Raw genomic sequence first — 15,000 nt, forward strand, 5'->3', positions numbered from 1 at the left:
CTCACAGGCCAATCCCATCAAACGTAGGTTTGATCCCCCAGAGCAGTGCAGGGACCGGTGCTGACTGGGCTCCAGCCCTGACTTCCTCCCCCAGCCTTGCAGGGCTCAGGTCCAGAGGACACCTGACCACGAGTTTAACTTGCGGGTGGTCACTTGCCTCGTGTGGTGATGCCACAATGCCCTCTCTGTGCAGCGCAGAGTCCTCGCCCGCCTACTACGAGTTCATTGGCGTCCGCGGCTGCCAGGACGTGCTGCACCTGTACCGCCTGCTCTGGGCCTCTGCCGTTCTGAACGTCCTGGGCCTGTTCCTGGGCATCATCACCGCTGCCGTTCTGGGGGCCTTCAAGGACATGGTGAGGCCCCTCGGCGGGACCCCCACTGCTCACTGGGAGCCAGGCTCCGGGTCCATTTCCCCAGGGTGGGCTGGGGGATCCCTGGCCCTCACTTTACAGATGGGGCACTGAGGCCCGTGTGTCTGCCAGCGGTGTGTCAGGGTGATAGCTGGTGTGCACCGACTCACCTTGGGGCCATCCTGTCCCAAGTCTGTCCCAAGAATCACCTGATTTAATCCTTGCCTCCCTGCTGAGGTGGGCACAACCCACCCCCAAGAAACAAAGTTCAGCTCCCAAGAGGGAGGCCCAGCCCTTGTGCACTAAGCTCCCCTCGTTAGCAACTGCCTGGGGCTTCAGACTGGCAGGTCTGGGCTGGGGCCGGGGCCAGTGCCTTCACAGACCCCAGAGGCGAGACCCAAACGGCCTGGGCAGGAGGAAGGAGGGACGGGGCCCGTTGCAGGCGTTGGGCTGGACCTGTCCTGGGAAGGCCGACCCTCGCCCGCCCAGGAAACCACAGGGATATCACTGGCCTGGGCTGGTTGTCCTCTCCCTTCTCCCTCCTCTGCCGTCTCCTGCCACCTGTTTCGAACCAGATGTTCTGGTGGTGTGTGGCCAGCAAACCCGCCCCTGAACTCGCAGAGAAGCTGCAAGGGAGGGGCAGCCAGGAGTGAGGGAGCCCCACCCTGAGAACATCCAAACAGCAACCCAGGGACGAAGGGCATCCCCTCTTGCACCCACGCGAGGTGACCGGGCAGCACCAGGCAGACGCACATCCTGCAGGCCAGACCCGGCCCAGTGTGGCAGTGACAGCACTCCTGAGTGGCTTCTCCATGCCCCATTCATCCCAGAGACTGCCCGTAACTAAAAAGTAACTCAGCTTGGAACCCTCCTGCCATCTGCTTCTCAGCTTCTCCTTTTCTCAGCACTTTCGTGCTTCCAGACAAAACTGGTGAAGCTGAGAGTGACCTTGGCATCCCAAGGTCCAGCCCTCTGGCTCCCCACCCAGTGGCCCCCCAAGCCCCACCCTGGGCCCCCCGACGCCTGCACACCAACACAAGATAGGCACCTCCCAGGGTCCTTGCTCTGCAGTGACAGCTGGCCAGCCCCTGTGGGCTGGGGCCGGGTGGGAGCGGGAGTCTGGGGTTGGGAAGGGTCTCTGCCGGGGATCGTGCAGGCTCTGGGTGCCTTTGGTGTCTCCTCGGTTCAGGCTTCTCTGCCTCGGCGGCTCAGTGTCTCCCCTCAGCGGCTGCCCTAGGAAGAACTGCAGCTGGATTGTAGACAGGACACAGAAACGCGCGTGTGGTGCAGGCGCCATGCTCGCCGCACAGGCCCGGGGTTTCCAGGGTTTTCCGGAAGTGGCTCGTGTGTTCATTAAAGCTGGTGATAAAATGCTGGAGTGTGGGATCAGGAACAGGAGATGCCCCAAGGGCCAGCCCACAACGCAGAGCCACCCCCGGCTCCGGGAAATCTTTCTCAAACCCAAAGCTCAGGGGTGTGCAGAGCAAGGAGGGGGCTTGCTAACCTTCACACCCACCAAGCAAGCACTCTTGTGAGTTTGATTGATTCTGCCGTTTAAACATTTTGTTAAGGAATGAAGATGCTTCCTTACCCGTCACCAAGCTGGACGGCCCTTCTCCGTAGACGAGGGCAAATTCCTTGTGACGGGTGCATGGGAGGTGCTTAACCTGCCGGCAAGGGCAGGCGGCTGAGCCAGCCTCTCGGGCCTCCTCCACGTGTGACTCCGTGACCTCCTCCACGTGTGACTCCGTGGCCCCCGTGTTCTCTGGTTTCTGTGCACTTGCCCTGGCCCCATCCTCAGGCCACCCCCAGCTCAGAGGCCTCCCCACCCCTCTACCTGTCAGAACCTCAAATCTGCTGCTCCTCCCTCATGGAGCACGGACCCTCCATGCCCATCCACCTCCCAGGCCCACCTCAGCTGCCCCCCTGCTCTCTGCAGGGTCTGAGGCAGAACCACGGCCTCCTGCACATGTAGACCAAGGACCAGCTGCCCAGAAGCCCCTGCCCCTTCCCACCCTCCAGCGCCCACTGGGCAGGGGGCTCCCTCCCAGCCCCGGGGGTGCAGGCAGCGCTGTTTTCTATCTGAGGACACCTCCAGCCTGGGGTCATCACCGTGGCCCGGGGCCGTCACTGTGGCCAGACCCTTGCAGCAGTTCCGGCCTGGCTTCCCTGCCTGTGCCATCTTCCCCTGGCTTCCCTCCAGGGTGCTGCTGAACCCGGGGTTGAGGGCTGGGGGCTGGGGAAGGTGGAGGGGCACCTGTGTGAAGGTGGGGAGGGAGGCGAGGCCTGGGTGCCCTCGGCGCAGTCCCCGTGTTTCTGGCCCTGGAAGCCCTGGAGCTTGTGTGAGCCGTGGGCCCCTCCCTCTGTGGGGGATGAGGCCGGCCGGGGCCTGAGTTGGAGCTGGCACCTTCTTTGGAGAATTTTGACTGCCTGAGTGGGTCAGTGGAAGTGTGGATGGGAGCTTAGAAGGCTTTGGTTTTGTTTGCATTCCCCAGAAACCCCGCGCTGGTCGGGTGCAGGCTTGGGGAAGCGAGAGCTGTCAGCCCGATGCTGAGAGGATCTTCCTCACCTGCACCCTTCTGTGCCGAAAAATCAGACTCTGGGGCCCGGAGAGAAGGAAACCAGTGCTATTTTCCCCCAAAAAATATTAAATAAAAAAGCCTGAGCCAAGCAGTCACCCGGTGTGACTGGCAGGTGGCAGGGCCCTGGGACCAAGATGTAGAGAACGTGAGTGTAAAGACACGCCGGGCCGGGGTTAGCTCCAGCCTGAGAGGTGGGGTCAGGGGTGCTGGGCTTTCTAGGAAGGCTGGATGGCCTCTCCCTCCACTGGGGGGTGCACGTTGACCGCCCGTCTCCTCTCCGTGGCAGGTGCCTCTGTCCCAGCTGGCTTACGGCCCAGCCGTCCCACCGCAGACCCTCTACAACCCTGCCCAGCAGATCCTGGCCTGTGCAGGCTTCCGCCCAACGCCCGAGCCCGTCCCGACCTGCTCGTCCTACCCTCTGCCCCTTCAGGTAGGGCCAGCGTCACCTGCTGGAGTTGGACGTGCTGGTTGCAGGCAGTGGGGTGGACAGGACGGGGCTGGAGTCGGAGGGGATGAGGTCTTACGGCCGCCTCACCTTCTGAATTAGGGATGGGAGGTGGGGGGGCAGTAACAACCCAGCCGTTGGGGCACAACGTCCCTGCAAGTATGGCCGGGGACTGCGCCAGGTGGCCCTGGTGACCCGCCACCATGCTCTGCCGGCAGCTGGCTCTTCTGACCCCGGGACTGGCCCTGCACAGGCCTGGGCAGCTCCCGCTGCAGTGTGGAGGCTCCTGTGTGTCTGCTGGTGGACGTCCTGGGGGCACAGCCAGGTTATTTATGTGGAGCCATATGGATCTGCCGGAATCCAACCCCATTTTACCTGTAGACGTGGAGACCTCATAGGGTTCATCCTGACATGATGCTGTTGACCTTGGAGACAACAGAGGGAGAGGCCACGGTGGCAGGCGAGCAGAACAGTGGCCTCTACCTGCCTGTCCCATTTCCACTCCTGGGCATGACCGCCTTCTGTGCCACGAAGCTCTGTCCTGTGGCCACGGGTGAAGCAGACCCCGATAATCCAGCATCACTACAACGACCGGGCCGTGTTTCTTACCTCGGCACTGCAGGCGTTCGGGTTGGCCACCCGCCGTGCTGGGGCACCCTGGGTGCTGTGGGTGCTGGCAGGCCCTGGCCTCTGCCTGCAGCATGTAGGAGCCGCTAGTGTCACAACCCAAACTGTCTCCAGACGTGCCCTGTGCCTCCTGCCTGGATGTGCCACATGCCCCCTGGGGACACAGTTGAGAACCCCTGGTCCTGATAAACCTGGGCTTCCTTTCTGGGTGGGAGGCACAGCCCACACGCCCGGCTGACTGGCAGGTCATTTTGCGTGCGTTAACAGCAGCCTCTGCAGAGAAAGCTGTGTCAGGCCCAGCCCGACGAAGCTGCAGATCGAAGCACCACCGTGATGTGTTTCTGTGCGGGGAAGGGCAGGGGGAACGTGGAGGGTCGTTAGTTTTGAAGTCACGCATGACACAGGTCTTCGGATGTTCCGCAAGGAGACCTGCTCCCAACCCATGACGTTGGCAGGAAGAGACATTCCTCAGAGTGACGTCCGGGGGAGGTGTGTGCACACCTCACCCTCACGTCCAAGACAGGGCTCAGGTTTGGCCCGAGAGCCACGACCTCCTCAGCTCACCCCGGGGACCTGCGCCAGGGACCCCGTGGAGGGAGCGGGAACCGGCACTCATGGAGAGGGGGCTGCTGGGGGTCCCTGGCGTCCAGGGCCTGCTTGGGGCAGCCGCCTTCAGTCCTGCCCAGGACACGGCAGCTGTTGGGCTCGGTGGGGACGACTAGGGCCCCAGCCTGACACCATCTCCTCGTGGAGGGATCCCTGCACCCTGTGCCTCAGTCTCCTCTCTCACTTTGAATATGAAGCTGGGGCCCTGCTCCCTGGGAACACAAGGCTCTTGCTGGAGGTCTGGCCTGGAAGCATGTTTTCCATTTCTGTGACGGGGAAGATGTGGTCCCCAGGGTCAGAAGATGGCGGGAGCTTTTGCCGGTGACCCTGCGGTGGTGTCTCCTGTGGGCAGGCACGTCTGCATGGTGCTGCAGGCAGCTCCATCCTCCCCCAAGCCGCCTGCCCCTGCCCCAGGGACGTCCCCATCACGGCAGGGACCATGTCCCCCGGGGCCACAGCCTTGTCCTGGGGGCTTCTCTCTGGCCGCCTGGTCTCCCGTGGGAAGTTTGCCAAGCCCAGACCTGGAGGCCCGCAGGGGCAGGGGTATCTCGGGGGACGCTGGGCTGGCAGGTGCTCCCCAGGCGGCTCTGCACAGACCTGGACTTGGAATCGCATAGGTGCCAAGAACTCGCAGCCCAGAGCACAGCCTGGGTGGCCCGGCCTGTCTTCCATCCTCAACCTCAGCCGCCACCCCTTGGGGCCCCAGAGGAGAGAGAATTCGTGGTTCCATCAGCCGCTTCCCCTTGTCTGGCTCCAGGGCTGGTTTGGGCTGCCCTGGTGCTGGGGCCTGGCTGTCTGAAGCTCTGGCTGTGAGGGGCCAGGCTTCAAGTTTGCATTCTGACTTGGGACCTTGGAGACAGCGAGGCTTTGTGGGGGGAAGGGGTGGTGACTCCCTCAGGCAGGTGCATCCTCCCTGCCTGTGAGCCCCACGGAGGTGTCAGATGTGGGGGTGGTCCTCCCCATCACACGCGGGCTTACGGGATGTGGGGGATGCCAGGGCGGATCCACTTCATCCCCATGGTGCTCCATCCTTATCCACCCTGGAGCTCTGGCTTTGCACAAAGGGTGGATATTCCCCTCTTCTTCTGGGGAGGCCTGGGGCCCTCGGATGGCCCAGCCAGCCTCTGTGCCAGCGTGTGTGAGAGCTTAATATACACACGCTGATCATCGGATTTCAGAGGTGGCAAATCAGATGAGGCTCATGTGCTCCTCAGAAGAACAACAGAGGAGGGGCTCTGCTTCTGCAGAGATGGAGAGAAAATGTTCAGTGTGTTCCATGGAAGTCGTTAGCAGCAGAAAATACTCCCACTTGAGACTGGAGAGGGGGGTGGGAACAGTGACTTGGGGGTTGTTTTGAGCAGTTAATAAAAAGGGCAATTTAAAGAGACCACCTACCTTGCACCCAGCAGCTTTGCCAGGCATGAAGTGCAGGGGAGGATGTGGCATCACAGCAGAGGATGAGTTCCTGCCCCATTACTGAGAAACGTGCCCTCCCTCCCCCTGTGAGATTGTTTGTGGGCGGGGCTTGTCCTTGTCCGTTCAGTGGTTAACCATGTGGTCCTGGGGTTTGTTCTGTGGTTCCCGGGGGTTTACTCCGTGTTCCTGAGGGTTTGTTCCATGGTCCTGGGGGTTTACTCCGTGTTCCTGGTGGGGGGAGGGGTTACTCTGTCGTTCTGAGAGTTTTGCTCCATGGTCCTGGGGTTTACCCCTCAGTTTCCTTGACTGCTCATCTGCTGTGAAGAAGGGTGGGTGCTATGGAGTTAGAAGTTGGGAGTTCCCAGCAGACTTGAGAGAATATTCCCTAGTGTCTCACTCTGTCGCCTGTGGCCAGAAACCTGTGAGTTTTGGGGGGAAGAAAGAAATGAGGTTGGCAGGTGTCCCTGAGCCACTGGATCCCATGAGCCTGGGCTGTCAGCCTCAACATCGCAGTCCCTCTGAGCAAGGGCCCCATTCTCAGCCTTACCTACACCTGTGCAGAAATTCTGCTGTCAGGATCCAGAGGTCCTGCTAGCTCCCAGGGCGTCTGCATTGCAGAGCTCTCCAGGGAAAGGCTCAGACAGGCAGCTGGCTTCTCATGGGACCCTGCAGGCCAGGGCAAGAGGAGCATAGAGCACATCTGGTAGCTTGGAGTTTAAAAAACTCTTCCTGTGTTATTTCTTAGGAGTTTGTTTGCTTTATTTAAAATTTGATTTCAAGATAGAGTTTTTTAGCCCCTAGAATTTAGGGCGGGGGGAAGAACTAAGATGTGTGTTGGCAGTTGGAGAAAAGCTAGAATGTATCGATTTAAAATCTGTTCCTCGCTTTTCCGGTCTCAGAATTACTTGAGTGGGTCTATGTGTGTTAGTCGGGGCTCTCTAGGGAAGCAGAGCCTATGGGGAATACAGGTACCTACATGTGAAGAGAGATCAATCCATCGATTCTGAATGACTGGCTGGCCACCGTGGGGCTGCAGGTGCACAACCACAGGAAGGGGACGGGCTGGACCAGGGAGGCTGACGCTGCCTCGGGAGTGCTCAGGCCGCTGGGGCACAGTCCACTTCTGGGGACCGCAGCCTCTTAAGGCCTTCAGGGGAGAGGAGGGGCCGTCCGTGTCAGGGGGCTGAGGCGCTATATGCAAGGGTGTCAATCACACCAGAAGACGCCTCCACAGCAACACCCAGATGTGTGTGTGAGCCGCTGAGTCAGCCACGGTGACACTGAACCGGCCACACACTGCTGGACGTGTGGACGCGTGGGGTTCATACATGGGGCCTTTCCTGAATATGAAGTGTTGGGTGAGCCCTGGGCCCTGGGCCTGGTGGCCCCTGACTGTCGGTTTTGGAGTCAGGTCAGAGGCTCGCTGTCTTCGAGGCAGCGGGATGTCTGGGCACACCCTTCCTGGGGCATCTACCCCCTCCCCGTCCAGCTGTGGAAGCCAAGGTTGTGCCAGTGAGGCCCTGGCCACCCTCTCCTGTTGTGACCAGGGCTGGAGCTGCTCCATCCAGCGGTCCTGGATCTGGGGGGGGGGGGGGGCCGGTGAGAGGGGTCTTGGGTCTGTGGTGGGGGAGGGGGGCCTGAGAGTGGCCCTGGGTCTGTGTGTGTGTGTGGGGGGGGGCTTGTGAATGGCCCTGGGTCTGTGGGGGGAGGGTGTGTGAATGGCCGTGGGTCTGTGTGTGTGTGGCGGGGGGGCCCGTGTGAATGGCCCTGGGCTGGTGGGGGTGGGGTGCACGTGTGAGTGGCCCTGGTCTATGTCAGGCTTCCCTGCGGTCCAGCACGGGATGGTCTCACCTGCTAACCCAGGGCCCTCTGTTTATTGCAGCCCTGCAGCCGCTTCCCAGTCGCGCCCGCCTCCGTCCTGGCTTTGTCTGAGGACCTGCAGTCCCCCTCTCCAAGCAGCTCTGGCTCTGGGCTTCCTGGCCAGGCCCCACCGTGCTATGTACCCACCTACTTTCCCCCAGGGGAGAAGCCACCCCCGTATGCACCCTGAGAGAGGTGTGGAGTAAAAGAAAAAAAAAGGCAGCCTCTGGAAATCCCGCTTCTGTGGCCAACCTCCTAGAGAACCCAGGAGAGTGTTCCGGAAGTCTGTCCCCTGCTTCCCTCCCTGGGCACACTGGTGAGGGAGGCTGGGACCAGGCAGGGAGGGGGGCCCTGCAGACCCAGGCTGGTGACACCTCGGCTCAGGCTCTGCTCACACCACCCGGCCTCCTCCTTTGACAGCGATTGTTCTGGTGTTTTCACATCCCTTAATTAATTAGCTGCTATTATGATTCTGCAAAGAAGGTGCAGCTCCGTGCCTCCCTGCGTGTGTGTTCCTGTTTGTGGATGTGTGTTGTGCGTTACACATTCACGCGTGCGTCTGTGTCCTGGAGAAGGGCAGGGCAGGACCCACCGCCCCGCGTGCTGTGCCCCTGACATATGCCAGGAAGGGAACGACGCTTTGGCTCCCACGCCCGGCGCTGTGTCTAACCGCCTGCGAGTTGCCAGAGTCTGGGGGCCCAGTTATCCTTCCCAGCCCCGGGTGCAAATCTGCCCGGGCCACTGGCGCGAGGGTCTCTCCCTGAGCTGTCTCCCAGCTACGGCACCTGGACTTCTGCTGTCCTTCCGCGGCGGCTCCCTCACCGCAGTGTCTCAGGAGGGGATAGTGGAGGAGGGTGTTTCACGGTCCCTCGGCTCAGGGTCTGGGGCCGCAGCGCTCCCTGTGGAAACCAGCCTGGCTCCCCGCGGGCCCAGCATGCGCCCTGCCAGGCACACCTGGGGAGACAGGTGAGCGCGCCTGGGAAGAGGCAGGTCCCCGGTGGGTCCCAGGCGCCCCAGTGACTCGAGTTCAGGATGCGCCACCCCAAAGTAGCCAGAGTCTCTTGAAAAGCAGTGGATGTGGGGAGAGGCTCTCAATTCCTAAAGTCAGATCCTCAAGGAACCACGGACTCGCCGGGGCACGGGGGAGGCGAGAGGCGATCCCACTGCTTCTCAGACGCACCATAAGACACCGAGTCGCCGCCTGTGCTCTGTGGGCTGCTCACACTTCCCCAGTCACTCCCTCTCCCCTCGGAAGCTGGCGCCCCAGGGCCTCACGTCCCTCCCTTCAAAGCCCCACGGTGTCTGCAGTAAACAAGTACCACTCTTCTCCTGAGTGAGTCTGAGGTCTCCAGCTTATTTCATGGAACAGCACCCGCCTGGGAGCTGGAGCGGGGACTTTCGTCCCTGCCCAGTCCTGGGTGTGGGAGAAAAAAGATACGGGAGCCACGCTCATGCAGACACAGGCTCCTGCCCCCTCCGCTGCCCGGGAGCCTCCCTCTGTCCCCCTCTGCCCGACAGTGGGTCTCAACCTGTGTTCAGTGCTCCTGGGCAGAAGGCCCGCAGCGCACATCCACGCACGGACGGTGCCCAGCCAGGCCCAGGGGCGCCAAAGGGCCTCTGAAAGGCCTGCAGCCAGCTCTGGTCTGTGAACCCACCACTGCCTGTCATTTTTATTTTATAAATCCAGCCTCACCCACTTGCTTTCCAGGAGAATGTGGTCTTGGCCTCTCCTCAGGGCTGACTGGCCTTGGACCAGTCCAGGAGGTCAGGCATGAGCCGGAGGCGCTGCATCCTGTCTGGAAACTCACCGCCGGGTTCCTCCAGGGCTGCAGGTGCCTGGCTCCGACTGAGAAGCTGAACAAGCAGCAGAGACCAAGGGGTTTCTGGAGCGCCGGGAGAGGCACTCAGCTGCGCCTGGGGGGATGAAAAGTGTGCCATGGATTTCCCGAGTCCCCGAGGCTCTCGTTTTACCTCGGGAGGCTCTATGGGTACTGACGGTGCCGTGGTCTTGTGTGGGCGGTTCTCTGTGGCCTGGGCACTCTGGAGCTCGGCCTGTGCCCCCGAAGCTGCCTGGTGCAGGCCCCAGGGCCTCTTGTTCTAGGGGTACGAAGAGCAGAGAAGCTGAACTGCAGGTCTGGGCAGGCAGCCTCTGCCCCCTGGAGCCCTGGCCAGCAAAGTCACAGGGATAACCATCGCTCCCTCATGTCAGCCCTCGGTTGCAGGGTGCAGTGTGGGGGCATCAGAGTGCTTCCCCGAGGCCGCACGCACCAGCATCCCCCAAACACAACGTCCATCTTCCCTGACTTTTAATCTTGTCTACAGTCAAAAGCTGTTCAAAAATATTCAACTCCAAGGTCAACGATTTTGTTCTTGCCACAAAAATGTCCTTATCCTTTACCCCAGCCACAAAGAATGTGAACAATTTGACTTAAGGCTGGTAGTGGCCGGAGGGTCCTCCAGGCCCCAGGGCAGCTCCCACCAGGCACAGGGCTCCGGCTAATGCCTGGCCTGCAGTGTGGGCGGCGGCTGCTCTCAAGGTGCCCCCGTCTGGTGGACGGAGCCTGTCTGGGGCCACCAAGCTCTGCCGGCCTAAGTTACGGTCTGATGAACCCCTCCCTGGGCTCCGCTGGGGCCTCCTAATCCCAGCCTCCTCCCAGCCTCCCCTGGAGGGATGGGCCCCCAACTCTGCCCTCGCTCAGTTCCCACGCACAGCCGAAGCCAGGGAGACCCTGAAGGCCTCGAGAGATGGGGTGGAGGGGATGGTGGGGCAGGGGGTGCTGGGTGGTTTGGGGGTGCTGTGGTCCCACCTGCACGCCCTGCCTCACTGGGTCACACAAGAGACAGGCTTCTCCTGCAGCTCAGAGGTGGGGCCTGATGCAGCTGCAGGTCAGGCCTGGGGAGGGCGGGGTCAGAACATTGCCCTGGGCAGGGCTCAGCTGAAACTGGCCCCACCCTTATTAGCTTGGGACCTTCGGTTACAGGGAGCCTCCTCCTGCCTCAGTTTCTACATTTCACACAGCAGCACTGCTCTTAAGAGCCCCCAGTCAGAAGCAGCCCAAATGCAACTACTGAGTGGGGGAGGGATGTGGTCCGTCCACATAGGCCACCGGCCACAGAGAGGGGAAGGGACGTGGGTGATAGGGTTTGGCTGTGTCCCCACCCAAATCTCAAATTGCATCTCCCAGAATTCCTGTGCATTGTGGGAGGGACCCAGCGGGAGGTAATTGAATCATGGGGGCTGGTCTTTCCCGTGCTATTCTCATGAGAGTGAATAAGTCTCACGAGATTTGATGGGATGATCAGGATTTCCGCTTCCGCTTCCTCGTTTTCTCTTGCTGCTGCCGTGTAAGGGGTGCCTTTGGCCTCCCACCGTGATTCTGAGGCCTCCCCAACCATGTGCAACTGTAAGTCCAATTAAACCTCTTTTTCTTCCCAGTCTTGGGGAAGTTTTTATTAGCAGCATGAGAACAGAACTACAGTGGCCCATCCATACACGGGTCACCTGGCCACGGAGAGGAAGGAAACTCTAACGGGTGCTATGGGGTGAGGCTGTAACACATGGTGCTCAGGGAAGGACACCAGACACCAAGACTCTGTTCTGTTTATATGCAGTGTCCAGAGCAGGCGTGTCCAGAGCAGGCGTGTCCAGAGTAGGCGTGTCCAGAGCAGGCGTGTCCAGAGCAGGCGTGTCCAGAGTAGGCGTGTGCAGAGCAGGCGTGTCCAGAGTAGGTGTGTCCACAGACAGAAGCTGACTGGGAAAGGAGGCGCAGGCACTCACTGCTCACGGACACGGGTTCTTTCTGGGGAGACAAGCGTGTTCTGAGCGTGTTCTGAATAGGGAGGGAGGAGCAGTCACTGGTCACAGACACGGGTTCTTTTAGGGGAGACAAGCGTGTTCTGAGCGTGTTCTGGATAGGGAGGGAGGAGCAGTCACTGGTCACGGACACGGGTTCTTTTAGGGGAGACAAGCGTGTCTGGATAGGGAGGGAGGTGCAGTCACTGGTCACGGACATGGGTTGTTTTCGGGGAGGCAAGCGTGTTCTAAGCGTGTTCTGGATGGGGAGAGGTGCAGTCACTGGTCACGGACACGGGTTCTTTTGGGGGAGGCAAGCGTGTTCTGAGCGTGTTTTGGATGGGGAGGGAGGTGCAGTCACTGCTGTCAGACATGGGTTCTTGTGGGGAGAGGAGTGTCCGGGAGCCAGATGGAGGTGACGGGTGGACGGCCCGGTGGATGGACTGACTGCCGACCAGTGCCCTGCACTCATGAGGCGTGGCTATTGCCGTGTGAATCACATCTCCATGGAAACGGGGGTGGGAGAACCAGGCCCCAAGGCTATTGTGAAGATGGCCTTATGGGGCTGCATTGGCGCCTCGGGCAGTGCTGACCACCGGCCGTGCTCGGTGAACAAGAGCCACGGTCATCACCCTTGCCACGCAGAGCAGCTCCTTCTGCAGACTTGGGGACCCTGTGGCCACCAGGCTCCACGGTGGGAGCAGAGTTACCTCTGAAACTCCGGAGACCCAGAGGCAGAGGAGGATTCCATGAGGCCGGGGCCCGTCAGCAGATCCTCAGACAGCAACACACACCACTTCCCTTTCTGTTTCCTAGACCTTTAACTGATGGAATTCAGTGAGCGGAAAACATGCTTGAAACAAGGGCACCATGGAGCGGACCTTCCCCTCTCCCTCGTGGAGGGCTCGACCCTGGGGCCGGTGACCCTTCTCGCTTTGCAGGCAGGGGCTGGAGCTAGAGCTTCCACAAACAGGCCAGGCTGGGATTAGCCCGGCTGTACATTCGCTTTACGCTTCTGTTGGCATTTAGATACCCGATGTTCATATTTTCTGTATTATGTGAAGTAGGAGGAAACGTTCCTTTGTGCTTAGAGCCTTGTTTCCACGGAGGTGCCGGGCCCAGGGCACAGCAGCCAACCTCTGCAGACATTTCGTGTTGTCATGAGGCGGAGTGTCCAGGAGGGGGCGCAGCTGCATCCGCTGGGCACAGGACACGGCCAGATCAAAGGACCCCACCTGCAAAACACATCCCAAGCCTCCCTCCTCCTCTCCATCCCAGAGTCAGGGTTGTCCCTCCTCCCTCCTGTGACACATCCCTCCTCCTTCCACAGGACATGGGCAGGGCCGTCCCTCCTCCCTTCATAGGGGACATCCCTCCTCCCCATATGGGGAAATCTCTCTCTTCACTCCATGGGATGCAGTAAGGGCCATCCCTCCTCCCTGCACGGGACACATCCCCCCTCCCTCCAGGAGACACATCCCCCCTCCCTCCTGGGACACATCCCTCCTCCCTGCACGGGACACATCCCCCCTACCTCCAGGAGACACATCCCCCCTCCCTCCTGGGACACATCCCTCCTCCCTCCTGGGACACATCCCTCCTCCCTCCTGGGACACATCCCCCCTCCCTCCTGGGACACATCCCCCCTCCCTCCTGGAACACATCCCCCCTCCCTCCTGGGACACATCCCCCCTCCCTCCTGGGGACACATCCCCCCTCCCTCCTGGGGACACATCCCCCCTCCCTCCTGGGGACACATCCCCCCTCCCTCCAGGAGACACATCCCCCCTCCCTCCTGGGACACATCCCCCCTCCCTCCTGGGACACATCCCCCCTCCCTCCTGGGGACACATCCCCCCTCCCTCCAGGAGACACATCCCCCCTCCCTCCTGGGACACATCCCTCCTCCCTCCTGGGACACATCCCCCCTCCCTCCTGGGACACATCCCCCCTCCCTCCAGGAGACACATCTCCCCTCCCTCCAGGAGACACATCCCCCCTCCCTCCTGGGACACATCCCTCCTCCCCCCACGGGACACATCCCCCCTCCCTCCTGGGACACATGCCCCCTCCCTCCTGGGACACATCCCCCCTCCCTCCAGGAGACACATCTCCCCTCCCTCCTGGGACACATCCCTCCTCCCTCCTGGGACACATCCCCCCTCCCTCCTGGGACACATCCCCCCTCCCTCCAGGAGACACATCTCCCCTCCCTCCAGGAGACACATCCCCCCTCCCTCCTGGGACACATCCCTCCTCCCCCCACGGGACACATCCCCCCTCCCTCCTGGGACACATGCCTCCTCCCTCCTGGGACACATCCCCCCTCCCTCCTGGGACACATCCCCCCTCCCTCCTGGGACACATCCCCCCTCCCTCCTGGGACACATCCCCCCTCCCTCCTGGAACACATCCCCCCTCCCTCCTGGGACACATCCCCCCTCCCTCCTGGGGACACATCCCCCCTCCCTCCAGGAGACATATCCCCCCTCCCTCCTGGGACACATCCCTCCTCCCTCCTGGGACACATCCCCCCTCCCTCCTGGGACACATCCCCCCTCCCTCCAGGAGACACATCTCCCCTCCCTCCAGGAGACACATCCCCCCTCCCTCCTGGGACACATCCCTCCTCCCCCCACGGGACACATCCCCCCTCCCTCCTGGGACACATGCCTCCTCCCTCCTGGGACACATCCCCCCTCCCTCCAGGAGACACATCTCCCCTCCCTCCTGGGACACATCCCTCCTCCCTCCTGGGACACATCCCCCCTCCCTCCTGGGACACATCCCCCCTCCCTCCAGGAGACACATCTCCCCTCCCTCCAGGAGACACATCCCCCCTCCCTCCTGGGACACATCCCTCCTCCCCCCACGGGACACATCCCCCCTCCCTCCTGGGACACATGCCTCCTCCCTCCTGGGACACATCCCCCCTCCCTCCAGGAGACACATCTCCCCTCACTCCAGGAGACACATCCCCCCTCCCTCCTGGGACACATCCCTCCTCCCCCCACGGGACACATCCCCCCTCCCTCCTGGGACACATCCCCCTCCTTCCTGGGACACATCCCTCCTCCCCCCACGGGACACATCCCCCCTCCCTCCTGGGACACATCCCTCCTCCCTGCACGGGACACATCCCCCCTCCCTCCAGGAGACACATCCCTCCTCCCTCCTGGGACACATCCCCCCTCCCTCCTGGGACACATCCCTCCTCCCTCCTGGGACACATCCCTCCTCCCTGCACAGGACACATCCCCCCTCCCTCCAGGAGACACATCCCTCCTCCCTCCAGGGGACACATCCCTCCTCCCTCCAGGG

At 61.6% G+C, this 15,000-nt stretch overlaps 1 protein-coding gene across 1 annotated transcript in view; it reads left to right on the forward strand.

The window, feature by feature from the left end:
- TMEM255B (transmembrane protein 255B) overlaps nucleotides 1-8,385 on the forward strand; it is a 65,438-nt gene extending 57,053 nt beyond the window's left edge. The window contains exons 8-10 of the mRNA XM_015121526.3: nucleotides 194-353; nucleotides 3,219-3,362; nucleotides 7,909-8,385. Of these exons, the coding sequence (XP_014977012.3) occupies nucleotides 194-353; nucleotides 3,219-3,362; nucleotides 7,909-8,076 (472 nt within the window). The 3' untranslated portion in view covers nucleotides 8,077-8,385. The remainder of the gene's footprint in view (nucleotides 1-193; nucleotides 354-3,218; nucleotides 3,363-7,908) is intronic.
- The last annotated feature ends 6,615 nt before the right edge of the window (nucleotides 8,386-15,000 follow it).

This window comes from Macaca mulatta, chromosome 17 (genome assembly GCF_049350105.2).
Source record: "Macaca mulatta isolate MMU2019108-1 chromosome 17, T2T-MMU8v2.0, whole genome shotgun sequence".
Lineage (NCBI taxonomy): Eukaryota > Metazoa > Chordata > Mammalia > Primates > Cercopithecidae > Macaca > Macaca mulatta.